Source organism: Anolis sagrei, chromosome 1 (assembly GCF_037176765.1).
Source record: "Anolis sagrei isolate rAnoSag1 chromosome 1, rAnoSag1.mat, whole genome shotgun sequence".
NCBI lineage: Eukaryota > Metazoa > Chordata > Lepidosauria > Squamata > Dactyloidae > Anolis > Anolis sagrei.
In genome coordinates, this window is record NC_090021.1 from 332,950,328 (window position 1) to 332,964,192 (window position 13,865).

At 40.4% G+C, this 13,865-nt stretch overlaps 1 protein-coding gene across 1 annotated transcript in view; it reads left to right on the forward strand.

Moving 5' to 3' along the window:
* The window catches only part of C1H14orf39 (chromosome 1 C14orf39 homolog), a 67,944-nt gene that overhangs the window by 28,758 nt on the left and 25,321 nt on the right, over positions 1-13,865 (forward strand). Inside the window, exons 2-4 of the mRNA XM_060754881.2 lie at positions 8,734-8,790; positions 11,097-11,153; positions 12,301-12,427. Coding sequence (XP_060610864.2) covers positions 8,742-8,790; positions 11,097-11,153; positions 12,301-12,427 — 233 coding nt within the window. The 5' untranslated portion in view covers positions 8,734-8,741. The remainder of the gene's footprint in view (positions 1-8,733; positions 8,791-11,096; positions 11,154-12,300; positions 12,428-13,865) is intronic.

The window sequence follows — 13,865 nt, forward strand, 5'->3', positions numbered from 1 at the left end:
AAACTTTTTAAACAGAGGGCCAGGTCACAGTCCCTCAAACTGTCGGAGGGTCGGATTATAATTTGAAAAAACATGAATGAATTCCTACTGCACATATCTTATTTGTAGTGCAAAAGCCACTTAAAAACAATACAATAATTAAAATGAAGAACAATTTTAACAAATATAAATTTATTAGTATTTCAATGGGTAGTGTGGGCCTGCTTTTGGCTGATGAGATAGGATTGTGGTTGTGGTTGTGTGCTTTTCAGTCATTACAGACTTAGGTTGACCCTGAGCGAGGGCCGGGTAAATGACCTTGGAGGGCCGCATCTGGCCCCCGGGCCTTAGTTTGAGGACCCCTGTCCTAGAATATCAGGGCAGAATATCCCACATTATCTGCTTTGAACAGAGATATATGGAAGTTTGTACTTAGTTATTCCAGTTCAAAGAAGATAGTGTGGGATTTTCTGCCTTGACATTCTGGGATATAGGGCTGTGTGGAAGGGCCCTGGGATATATGGTAGTATGTGAACCAAGGGGCCTTCCACACAGCCCTATATCCCAGAATATCAAAGCAGAAAATCCCACACTATCTGTTTTGAACTTTGGGCCCTTCCACACAGCCCTATATCCCAGAATATCAAGGCAGAAAATCCCACATTATCTAAGGGCCCTTCCACACAGCTCTTTATCCCAGAATATCAAGGCACAAAACCCCACATTATCTAAGGGCCCTTCCTCACAGCCATATAACTAAGGGTCCTTCCACACAGCTCTATATCCCAGAATATCAAGGCAGAAAATCCCATTTTATCTAAGGGCCTTTCCACACAGCCCTATATCCCAGAATATCATGGCAGAATATCCCATATTATCTAAGGGCGCTTCCATACAGCCCTATCCCAGAATATCAAGGCAGAAAATCCCATTTTATCTAAAGGCCCTTCGACACAGCCATATAACTATGGGCCCTTCCACACAGCCCTATATCCCAGAATATCAAGGCAGATCATCTCACATTATCTAAGGGCCCTTCCACACAGTCATATAACTATGGCCCCTTCCACACAGCCCTATATCTCAGTTTATCAAGGCAGAAAATCCCACATTATGTGCTTTGAACTGAGACATATGGAAGTTTGTACTTAGATATTCCAGTTCAAAGAAGATAGTGTGGGATTTTCTGCCTTGACATTTTGGGTATAGGGCTGTGTGGAAGGGCCCTGGGATATATGGTAGTGTGGACTCAGGGCCCTTCCATACAGCCATATAATCCAGAATATCAAAGCAGAAAATCCCACAGTATCTGTTTTGAAATGGGGCCCCTTCCACACAGCTGAATAAAATCTCACATCTTCTGCTTTGAACTTGGGGCTGAGTGGAAGGGCCCTTACCCGAAGGCCCTTTCCACACAGCTGTATAAAATCCAAATTGAACTGGATTATCTGGTAGTGTGGACTCTGGACCCTTCCACACAGCCCTATATCCCAGAATATCAAGGCAGAAAATCCCACAATATCTGCTTCGAACTGCGTTATCTGAGTCCACACTGCCATATATCTCAGTTGTTCTTCAGCACTTTAAACCTTGAATTGTTCTGTAAGGACTAAATAAGGTTAATATGGATTCTCATTCTATTTTTCCCATAGAGAAGTCATCTATCACAGCCAAAAATCTAACAGCTGAGCAGAATGAATGAGTGAATGCTTTTAGGGGCCTTTCCACACAGCTATATAACCCAGAATATCGACCGAAAATCCCACAGTATCAACTTTGAACTGGGGCCCCTTCCACACAGCTGAAGAAAATTCCTTATTTTCTACTTTAAACTGGGATACATGGCAGTGTTGACTCAGATTACCCATTTCAAAGCAGATAACTGTGGGATTTTCTGCCTTGATATTCTGAATTATAGAATCAAAGAGTTGGAAGAGACCTCATGGGCCATCCAGTCCAACCCCCTGCCAAGAAGCTGGAATATTGCATTCAAATCAGCCCTGACAGATGGCCATCCAGCCTCTGTTTAAAAGCTTCCAAAGAAGTTATCTGAGTCCACATTGCCCTATAATCCAGTTCAAAGCAGATAACGTGGGATTTTATTCAGCTGTGTGGAAGGGGCCTCGGTGTTAAAAATATATGAGCTCAGGAGGGAGACAAAATGGAGGAAGCCATACTTGTTTTGAAATAAATGATATGCTATTCAACACAAGTGAAACCAAATTGGGCAGGGGAGGGGGTTGACATGCCCAATTAAGTAATTGTTTATTTTTTTGGAAGCAATATATATTATCTGAAGTGAAGCAGGCATTTTGTCTCCACAGAATGTTATTCTCAAGATGGAGGAAGAAGTGAAACCTGAGGGAACTCTGCTGTGTGTCTAAAGGAGGCCATTTTATGATCTCTCTTTGATTTCAAGGAATGATTTGCTATCTCTGGTATTGATTTGGTGGATTTTCGGTTCAGATTGAAGATGTTTAACGTTGTCTTTCTGGGGGGGAAAGGGAAACTTTTGAAGCTGTGGCACATTCTTCTCAGGTTGCCTTTGACTTGAGGACAATCGATATGCACAAAGAGTGAAAATATTACCTCACAAATAATCCTGACTTTGGCCTTAAATAATACAGTGGGTATATATTCCCTAATAAATACATTTATTGGTGTATATTAATATATTATCTCTCAGAACTCACTATTTATTAGGGAATATATACCCACTATATCATTGAATGCCAAAGTCAGGATTATTTGTGAGGTAATATTTTCAGTTTTTGTGTGTATCGAGCGAAAGCTGAAGAAAGACCATCGGAAATGGATCGATCCATTTGAAATGTGTCCAAGTGTATGGCATGGGCTGCCAAAAATACAAAGAAATGTGTCCTATAGACTGCCAAAAATGCAAATAAAATAGATTCTAGAGCAAATTAAATCTGGATTTTCCTCAAAGCCAAAAAAGAGCAAACAACAACTATCGCATTTTGAAAACATCATGAGGCAACATGGCTCACTAGAAGCGACAATAAAACTCAGGGCCCTTCCACACGGTCATATAACCCATAGTATCAAGGCAGATAATCCACAATATCTGCTTCAAACTGGGTTATCTGGTGGCCCTTCCATACAGCCCTATATCCCAGAATATCAAGGAAGTAAATCCCAATATCTGCTTTGAACTGGGTTATCTGAGTCCATACTCAGATAATGTGGGATTTTCTGCGTTGATATTCTGGGATATAGGGCTATGTGGAAGGGCCCAGAGTCCACACTACCAGATAATCCAGTTCAATGTGGATTTTATCACTTCACTTAGGTGATCCTTCGTTGGACGAGTAAGACGGTCTTCCTTGAAGACTATTTTTGTGGGTTTGTAGGTGGCCGTGGAGCCCTATTCTTGACCCGCATCTTCTCCCACAGTGAAGGCATTGGTTTCCAGGTGGAAGGCGGTCCCGGTCAGGGTTGGCTTGACGTGCCTTCCTCCTGGCACGTTTCTCTCTTTCACCCTCCATTCGTGCCTCCTCGAATTCTGCAGCACTGCTGGTCACAGCTGACCTCCAGCTGGAGCGGTCAAGGGCCAGGGCTTCCCAGTTCTCAAAGTCTATGCCAGAGTTTTTAAAGTTGGATTTTATACGGCTGTGTACAAAGAGCCTTTGAGTATGGGCCCTTCCACACAGCCCTATATCCCAGAATATCAAGGCAGAAAATCCCACAATATCTGCTTTGAACTGGGTTATCTAAGTCCACACTCAGATAATGTGGGATTTTCTGCCTTGATATTCTGGACTATAGGGCTATGTGGAAGGATTCAGAGTCCACGCTACCAGATAATCCAGTTCAATGTGGATTTTATACAGGTGTGTAAAGGGCCTTCGAGTATGGGCCCTTCCACACAGCCCTATATCCCAGAATATCAAGGCAGAAAATCCCACAATATCTACTTTGAACTGGATTATATGAGGGCCCTTCCACACAGCCCTATATCCCAGAATATCAAGGCAGAAAATCCCACAATATCTGCTTTGAACTGGATTATATGAGGGCCCTTCCACACAGCCCTATATCCCAGAATATCAAGGCAGAAAATCCCACAATATCTGCTTTGAACTGGATTATATGAGGGCCCTTCCACACAGCCCTATATCCCAGAATATCAAGGCAGAAAATCCCACAATATCTGCTTTGAACTGGATTATATGAGGGCCCTTCCACACAGCCCTATATCCCAGAATATCAAGGCAGGAAATCCCACAATATCTGCTTTGAACTGGATTATATGAGGGCCCTTCCACATAGCCCTATATTCCAGAATATCAAGGCAGGAAATCCCACAATATCGGCTTTGAACTGGGTTATCTAAGTCCACACTCAGATAATGTGGGATTTTCTGCCTTGATATTCTGGGATATAGGGCTGTGTGAAAGAGCCCCAAGAATGAGGTAGAGACAATAATGCAGTATGTATAACAGTTGAAAATATGGTCAGCAACCATAATTTTATTTACTTCTCTTTTTTTGTCTATACATCTTTTAAGTGTGACTTGTTGGAGAGCAGAAAAAAAAGGTGTGAATAAACATCATCATCATAATTTTAAATCTTTAATAAAATAATTTTAAAGGCATTGTCGAAGGCTTTCATGGCCGGAATCACTGGGTTGTTGTAGGTTTTATCGGGCTATATGGCCATGTTCTGGAGGCATTTTCTCCTGACGTTTCGCCTGCATCTATGGCAAGCATCCTCAGAGGTAGTGAGGTCTGTTGGAACTAGGAAAAAGGGTTTATATATCTGTGGAATGACCAGGGTGGGACAAAGGATTCTTGTCAGTTGGAGCTAGGTGTGAATGTTTCAACTGACCACCTTGATTAGCATTTGATGGCCTGGCAGTGCCTGGAGCAATCTTTTGTTGAGAGGTGATTAGATGTCCTTGTTTGTTTCATCTCTGTTGTTGTGCTGTTCTAATTTTAGAGTTTTTTGATACTGGTAGCCAGATTTTGTTCATTTTCATGGTTTCTGTTGAAATTGTCCTTTTTCCTAGTTCCAACAGACCTCACTACCTCTGAGGATGCTTGCCATAGATGCAGGCGAAACGTCAGGAGAAAATGCCTTTAGAACATGGCCATATAGCCCGAAAAAACCTACAACAACCCAATTTTAAAGGCAATCATGCATGATAAAGTGAGAGGAGGCAGTAGTAAAAAAAAATAGATGGGGAAAAGAGACAGCAACCTGAACATGGAGGGCTTAACAGTACACTTACACCAGGCCTGAGCCAACTTGGGCCCTCCAGGTGTTTTGGACTTCAACTCCCACAAAAATCCACATTGAACTGGGTTATATGGCAGTGTGGACTCAATAATCATAGAGTTGGAAGACATCTCATGGGCAATCCAATCCAACCCCCGGCAAGAAGCAGGAAAATTGCATTCAAAGCACCCCCTGACAGATGGCCATCCAGCCTCTGTTTAAAAGCTTCCAAAGAAGGAGCCTCTATCACACTCTGAGGCAGAGAGTTCCACTGCTGAACTGCTCTCATAGTAAGGAAGTTCTTCCTCATGTTCAGATGGAATCTCCTTTCTTGTAGTTTGAAGCCATTGTTCCATGGCATCCTAGTCTCCAGTTCTTTCCCTCCTCACCATGACTTCCTCTCACGTGTTTATACATGGCTATCATGTCTCCTCTCAGCCTTCTCTTCTTCAGGCTAAAAATGCCCAGCTCTTTAAGCCACTCTTCCTAGGGCTTGTTCTCTATACCCTTGATCATTTTAGTCACCCTCCTCTGCACAAGTGATACAGGCTATGATAATATTAATGCTACATGATATGCCTGTGAAATTTAACATGCAAAGGAAAAAAAACCTGATAGCACATTAGTAAATAAATAAATAAATAAAACTTTATTTATACCCCGCTACCATCTCCCAAGGGATTCGGTCCGGCTTACATGAGGCCGAGCCCACAATACATCAATACATGCAATAACAACCACAATACAAAGCAAAATACAAATACTAAAACAAAGCAATTAAAAATAAAACTCATACATAAATAGCATAAACATTGAACAATAACACAAAACACATTTAAAATTTATGGCTCGGCCAAATGTAATTAACGTTAAAAAATAATGCTGGGCATGAACAAGATGGAGGAGGTAGGGCGTTGGTGGAAACGTACAATTAGTAGAATGAAGTATTGATGCAAAATCATCCACTATGCCTGATGAGGGCATTTTCACACAGCCCTATATCCCAGAATATCATGGTAGAAAATTCTACAGTATCTGCTTTGAACTGGGTTATCTGAGTCCACACTCAGATAATGTGGGATTTTCTGCCTTGATATAAGACTGTGTGGTGGGACCCTGAGTCTACACTGCCAGAAAATTTGTCATTCTAAGCCGTCCATCATTTTGACTGATTATCATGTTGATGAAGTATGTAAACATTAATGAATGGAGCCATAGAAGATCAAATTACAGTAAATTTCTGTTAAAGCAGAGTTATTATGTAATTTAGATCATACAAGCATTAGAAAAGTTGCTTAGATTCTTTGGTGTTTATTAGCTGTAAATAGCTACTAAAAGGATTCAGCTAGTGATATGGTTCAATTAAAACATCTGCCTAAGGCACAGTGGATGATTTTGCATCAATACTTCATTCTACTAATGTGGTATCAGTTTTTCCCCTTTGCATGTTAAATTTCACAGGAATACCATGCAGCATTAATGTTATCATAGCCTGTATTACTTGTGCAGTGGCTTTTCAAGAAGATGGTATTTCTTTATACAGTACTAGCCGTCCCCTGCCACATGTTGCTGTGGCCCAGTCTGTGTATATGTGTGCGTATGTGTTTGTTTATATGTGTATATATGTGTGTTTGTGCATATATGTGGTTTTGCGCATGCTTTGTAATGTAGTTTTTGTTTTTTGGCTTTTTAAGTCCCTTCCACGGTGTTTTTCAGTGTTTTTATGAGTGATGGTCACTCATTGGCCTGATAGGTGTATTGTGTCTAAATTTCGTATCAATTGGTCCAGCGGTTTTTAGAATCATAGAATCATAGTTGGAAGAGATCTCATTGGCCATCCAGTTCAACCCCTGTGTGCTGTCGCACGCTGGGCCTGTGCATATGACTGTAGACAGGACATAAATTCCGTGCGCCCAACGGGACGCCGGGGCTGCCTCAGATTAAAGGCCCTTGGACCTCCCCAAAACAAAGTTATGTAGAGGCTTAAAGTAAGTCCAAAAGTAAGTTCTTTATTGATGAAAACAAACAGGTACTTTAAAGCTTTCTTAACAGTCTATTGGCTCTTGCAATCTTGTTCACTGGGAACAGGCACTATCTTTATAACTGTATACTAACTAATGGGGAAATCCTTAACTTCTAATCTGGGCAGTCTGTACTTGCCTCTGTTGGCGTGGAGCCCCTGCACCCGGTACCAACTGCGTCTGGCTTCCACGAGCAACCCTTACCAAGCAGAGCTTTGTAGACTTCCAGGGGAAAAGAAGGAGTTCAGGTTTAGGTGATGGCTGGCTGAAGTCCCTCAGCAAAGGAGCTGTAAGGCTGCAAAATCCTAAGCCAAGCTGTGGGCCTTTTCTCCCCGGCCAAGCTGTAGGGCTGTATAACCCCGGCCAAGCTGTAGGCTGTATATCTCCCCAACCAAGCCGTAGAAGACGAAGCTTTCTACAGGAGCTCTTGGTATTAAGTCCTGCATGGAAAGCTGCTCCGTGTGGACTGACTCAAAAAGGCTCCTGTTCCCTCTAAAACTCAAAAAGGGGCGGGACCAGGGAACCTAACGATAATTGACAGGTGGCTTGCCCTATGATTGCAAACTATAACAGGAAGCCACCCTGCTGCAAAATCCCAAGCCTGGGATTGCAAACAAACATTTAATGCAAAGCAAACAGAATTGAAGCTTCTAGTACAGCTGTACCAGCACACCCTGTCAAGCAGTAGAAAAAATGCATTCAAAGCACCCCTGACAGATGGCCATCCAGCCTCTGTTTAAAAGCTTCCAACGAAGGAGCCTCCGCCACACTCCAGGGCAGAGAGTTCCACTGCTGAATGGCTCTCACAGTCAGGAAGTTCTTCCTAATGTTCAGATGGGATCTCCTTTCTTCTAGTTTGAAGCCATTGTTCCACATCCTATAATAATAATAATAATAATCATCATCATCATCATCATCATCATCATCTTTATTTATAACTCGCTACCATCTCCCCAAGGGACTCGGTGCGGCTTACATGTGGCCGAGCCCACAATACATCAATAATAAAACAATAGCAAACAAACAATACAAAACAGTTAAAATACATCTCATAAACAAAAATAAAATAAAATACAAGCAGTACAGTAACACAACAAGCATTTAAAACCTATGGCTGGGCCAAATGTAAAATTAAAAATTAAAAAATAATGCTGGGCATGAGCAAGGTAGGATATAACTGGGATGGAAATTTTCGGAGGGGATAGGGCGTGCAAATCAATCAATCCTAAATCAATAATAAAGTGCATTTTGAGGGCATATTGCTGAGAAATTCATTATTCTGGAAAGGCACACTGGAACAACCATGTTTTCAGGCTCCTCCTAAAAATTGTCAGAGTTGGGGCAGTCTTTAACGTAACTTTTGAGTTATGTTAATCCCACAAATGAACATTACATTTTTATTTATATAGTTTTACCTGGACATTACATGGATTACTGACTATCTAATTGTGAGTTTATGTTTTTTCCTAATACCTTTAAACTTTTCTTAACCTAGGTAACAGAATGAGTGACCCTATCCTAAATGAGCTGGACAAGCTGCTCCTAGAGTTTGGTATGTTGCAGTGTTTCAACTCTGAAAGCATGTAACACGTTCATTCTTTTTATGCCTCCACTTTCAAAATATTCTGAATCTCTAGTCTATTATTAATTTATTAATTAAAAATATCTCTTGTTGTTGTGTGCTTTCAAATGGTTCCCAACTTATGTAACCCTTAAGTGAACCTGTCATGGGATTTATTCAGATTTTTAATAGCGGGTTTGGTTTTGCCTTCTTCTCATGGTGAGAAAGAGGTCCCTAGAGTCCATTCCTGTCCAATATTGGAAGGCAAGCAGAATTTGCAATAGTTACAATTGGATGGGAGATCACCAACCAATACCAGGTGCTTTGGGCTATAGAGGAAGAAACTGGCAAGATCATCCCTTGAGTTTTTTTTGGTCTGATGAAACCCTATGAAATGAATGGAGACGCCATAAGTAGACAGACAAGTAGAAGGCACATGCACATAAAATATTTCCATCCTGCTCTATATCATAAATTCTCAGGGTGCTGTATAGTATAAACAAGTTAAAGCAATTCAAACCAATAAAAATAAATGAATAGTTAAAACAGCGCTCTATGCATCATGCCGGCCACATGACCTCGGAGGCGTCTATGGACAACGCCGGCTCTTTGGTTTAGAAATGGAGATGAGCACCAACCTCCAGAGTCGGACACAACAGCACTTAACATTAGGGGAAAACCTTTATCTTTACCTAGTTAAAAACAGGTTTAAAAGATTAGAGTAAAACAATGTGCAATGCATTTTGAAGTAAATCAGACTGAATGACTATAATCAATAGAATTTTAATAAACTTTGCACCCAAAAAAGAGCATTGCTGATATCTATCACCTTCACTGTAGGTCCCTCATGTACTCCTGTGTGACAGGAAGTATACATTACTTGAAAACATGGTTACCGGTTTTTTGTATACATAATGGTGGGGAGAGTACAGCCTTCCAAACATTGTTATACTGCAATTATAATCAGCCTTAGCTAACATAGCCAAAGGTAAGAAATATCGGAGTTGCGATCCGGCAGTAGCTGGAAGGCCACACATTTTTGATCCATACAGAAATAATTTCTCCTTCAATAACCAAATGTCTGAAAAGTAGGGCTGTGCGGTTTCGTTTGTTATTTTCGTAATTCGTTATTAATTCATTATTTTTTGGATAACGAAGCGATATTGAACCATTCAGGAGCAACTAAAAATTGAAACGAATTTTTCAATTCGTTTCGTAATTGTTTCGTAATTGTTTCGTAATTGTTTTGTAATTGTTTCGAAATCGTTTCGTTATTATTTCCGCATGTCTGGTGCAAGTTTTATAGTTGTTGTTTGTTTTATCAGTGAAAAAAAATATAATTATCACACCAACAGTCAACAACAGAGGGAGAGGGAAGCTTCAGAAGTTCCCCCTGTCCCATTTGGAGGTTTTTTTAGCGTATTGCGCGGTCGCGTCCGCCATTAACGAATCGATTCGTAATTGTTTCGTAATTGTTTCATAATTTCCGAAATTTGTAAATATCGAACTTTTTTAAAGAAAAATTTCGGAATTCTTTTAAATAACGAAACGCAAAAAAACCCCCTAAAAACGAATCGAGTTTAGAAACAAATTTTTCCGTGGTTGCACAGCCCTACTGAAAAGTACTCTTTGCCCATGAGGAAAACTGAAGGTAAAGCTACACATTACATGCAAATGTATTAAATGATATTAAACGTCTAGGTACCATAACTTTTAGGTGAATGAGCCCTGGCACTGCGGATTTTTTTTTCAGGAAAATATGACAGCAGTGGCTTAATTCTTTCACTAGCTATGAATACACACCTGTCTGTCTGAATGGCATGAAAGAGAGGGGGGAATAACACATTTAGCACAGTATATAGATTTGAATGTTTGACACTGGAAGACTAGGGTTTGGATCTGTGCTGGGCCATGAAAACCCATTGGATGACTCTGAGCAAGTCACACTCTCAGCCTCAGAGGAAGGCAAGGGCAAATCATTTACTAACAAATTATATCAAGAAAATTCCTTAGGGTTATCATACATCTGTAGTGTCCTGAACACACAGCAGCAGTGACAGGAGCTATGGCATCCTAAAGACTAACACTTTCTTTGTGTTTACTGAAGCAAACTAACATAACTATTCCTCTGGAAATTCTTTAATGCAGATAGGCTATACATGAACTATCTGAATACAGCAAAAATGGAATAAAATTAATATCCAAATGGCAGGGATTCTTAAAATGCAAATTGATGTTGTATTTAATATCTGATATGCAGTTACACCAAAACAAACGTATATACACTTATGATTCAGTTTTTCAGCTTGAGCAAGCATCTAATGCCAAGGAACATGAGAAACAACAGATAAAAAGTGAGTAGCCTTTGTTAATGTGCATCAAGCACACAGTATGATAGCTTAAAGCTATACTATTCATTAGGTCATGTCTATTTTGATAGCAATGTGGATCTCATAAGCGTATCACATTCTGCTTTGGCTGAGTTACTTCACAATAATTCATTATCTCCAGAAGCTTGTTGTACGAAGAGGTCATTCCACTGCTGGCATGCAGCTATAATGGCTTGTACAGAGACCGTTCACACATATAGGTCAGAAACATACTACATAGTGATATAAATATGAAACAGTTGCTCAGATTTACTTATCCAGAACTGTTTCATATTCTTGATCTCTGCTTAGTCATGACTGTGATACTATTGCTGTGATTGTAAATCCTGTCTAAACCTACTTCACCAAAATTTAGACACATAAAGAGAAGATTAATTCTGCTGGAAACTGAAGCATAGATGAATGTTTCTTTCCAGTTTGAGGTGGAGGTAGGGATTGGGGGGTGGGGTTGGGGGGTGGTTCATGAGAGGTTCATTGGTTTATATTTAACTAAGGGGTGTCTATAGCATCAAAATAATCCTGCTGAAAATCAGATTTTTCTTCCCATAGTCTGTCCTGGAGGCTCCCTCCATAGTGCCATACCTATTCTATTCTATTCTATTCTATTTATGGCATTTCTACCCCGCCTTTCTCTACCCTGGAGGGGACTCAAGGCAGCTTATGAAGCCATAGGATATGTACAATTACAAATATATACAATACATTAAAACAGTTTTAAAACATATAAAACAATACATTAAGAGTTAATCACATGATCCTTTAAACATAGTCCAGCTGTTTCAGTTAGTCAGTGCACATCAATTCCATATCTTTCTATTTCTCAAGTTCTCCAAATGTTTGGTCACAAAGCCAGGTTTCTATTTTCTTACGGAAGGTCAGGAGAGAGGGGAACTGATCTGAGAGAATTCCACAGTGGGGGGCCACCACTGAGAAATTGTGAAGGTCAGGAGAGCTCCAGGTCCCCAGTAGATCTCTTGTACATACGTGAAGCTAGTAGACAAACTAGCTTTATCTGTGAAACTTCCTAAATCTAGTTTTGTAACATGTGTTATAGAGGGGTTCTATTATAGCAAATTTCTATACTTCATGGAATTTTGAAAAATCTTTTCAGTATATTCAGCAAGTATTCTCGAGAAGAAAGGTGAAATCTGTCAGTTACAAGAAGACATTCACAAAAATGATGAGTTGATTATTAATCTGCGCAAACAACATGGTGGCAATAAGGAGAACTGTGAAACGTAAGTACATCATGGAAACCTTAGTGTTTCTGAAATTTCAACTAGCTATAATATTTTTTGTATAATTAATCATTATAGTTTATTGTAGCCATTTAAAGACAAGCATGGAGCCCCCAGGGGTGCAGCGGGTTAAACCACTGAGCTGAACTTGCTGACCTAAAGGTTGCTGGTTCAAATGCGGGGAGAGGGGTGAGCTCCCGCTGTTAGCCTCAACTTCTGCCAACCTAGTAGTTTGAAAACATGCAAATGTGAGTAGATCAATAGATACCACTTTGACAGGAAGGTAACAGCGCTCCATGCAGTCATGCTGGCCACATGACCTTGGAGGTGTCTATGGTCAATGCTGGCTGTTCAGCTTAGAAATGGAAATGAGTACTGTAAAGAAGCGTTAATCCCACCACTTGTCAACCAAAAATGTAAAGAAGCAACGCTAATCTCACTAGATGCCACCAAAATTATGTGAGGAAGTATTAATCTTCTTTAATGCCACCAATATTCTGTGAGGAACCTTCTTTTAAATATCAATTAAGCTGCCACCAATATGTTTAGAGACGCTGGATTATGTCTCTGTTTATCTTTAGTTGTGCTGTGAGGTGATTTTGGTAGTGTGGAATGCACCAAGCATAAAAGCAATGGAGGAGGCAGGTTTGAAATACAAAGAGAACAAGATTTATTGTTAACAGAACGTAATTGTTGCAGTTTTGAGAATTTGAACTTGGCACAAGGCTTGATGTTACAAAATGGCTGGTTTGAGATACATGCTTCTGATGATACAATTCTACAAACTTCTTCTTTAGTGAAGTGCTTATACTACTTCAGAATTCCCTAATGTGAATGTCCACACTGTTTGCCCTATACTCGGAACAAACCACTGATCACCAGTCTTTCCTTACTGGCAATCCTGAAAACCCCCTCTGTTAGATTCTTTTAACCTAAGCAATCTAACAAGGTAACACCTTCAGCTCTCTTGCTGAAGAAATATTCACAAATTCTAGGAACTACTGAACTCTCACAGCTTCACAACAGAGCCCTAACTGGCTCTCCTCTTCCCCGGGTCTCAATCACCGGACTGAACTACTTTTCCCAGAGTCCTTTCTTGACTCTGCTATTTCCCAGAGCCCTTAACTGGCTCTGCTCTTTTCCAGGTCTCCTCCACCGGACTGGAGCTTAACTGCCACTTTCAAACCTTTTACTCCTTTAGCTCCGCCCACCTCCTCTGCTGCCTTGTCTTGTCACCATGGCAACCTATCCCTCACAGCTAGGCCATGGCAACAAATGTAATACATAAATACAGATTCAACACAGTACATTAAACACTCTATAATAAACATTATAAATACAGTTTAAACACATTATAAATAACACTTTATAATGAACACATCTCTACACCTTCCCCCCCAGAAATATTATTTTTTTGGACCATTCCCAGTCCCAGAAT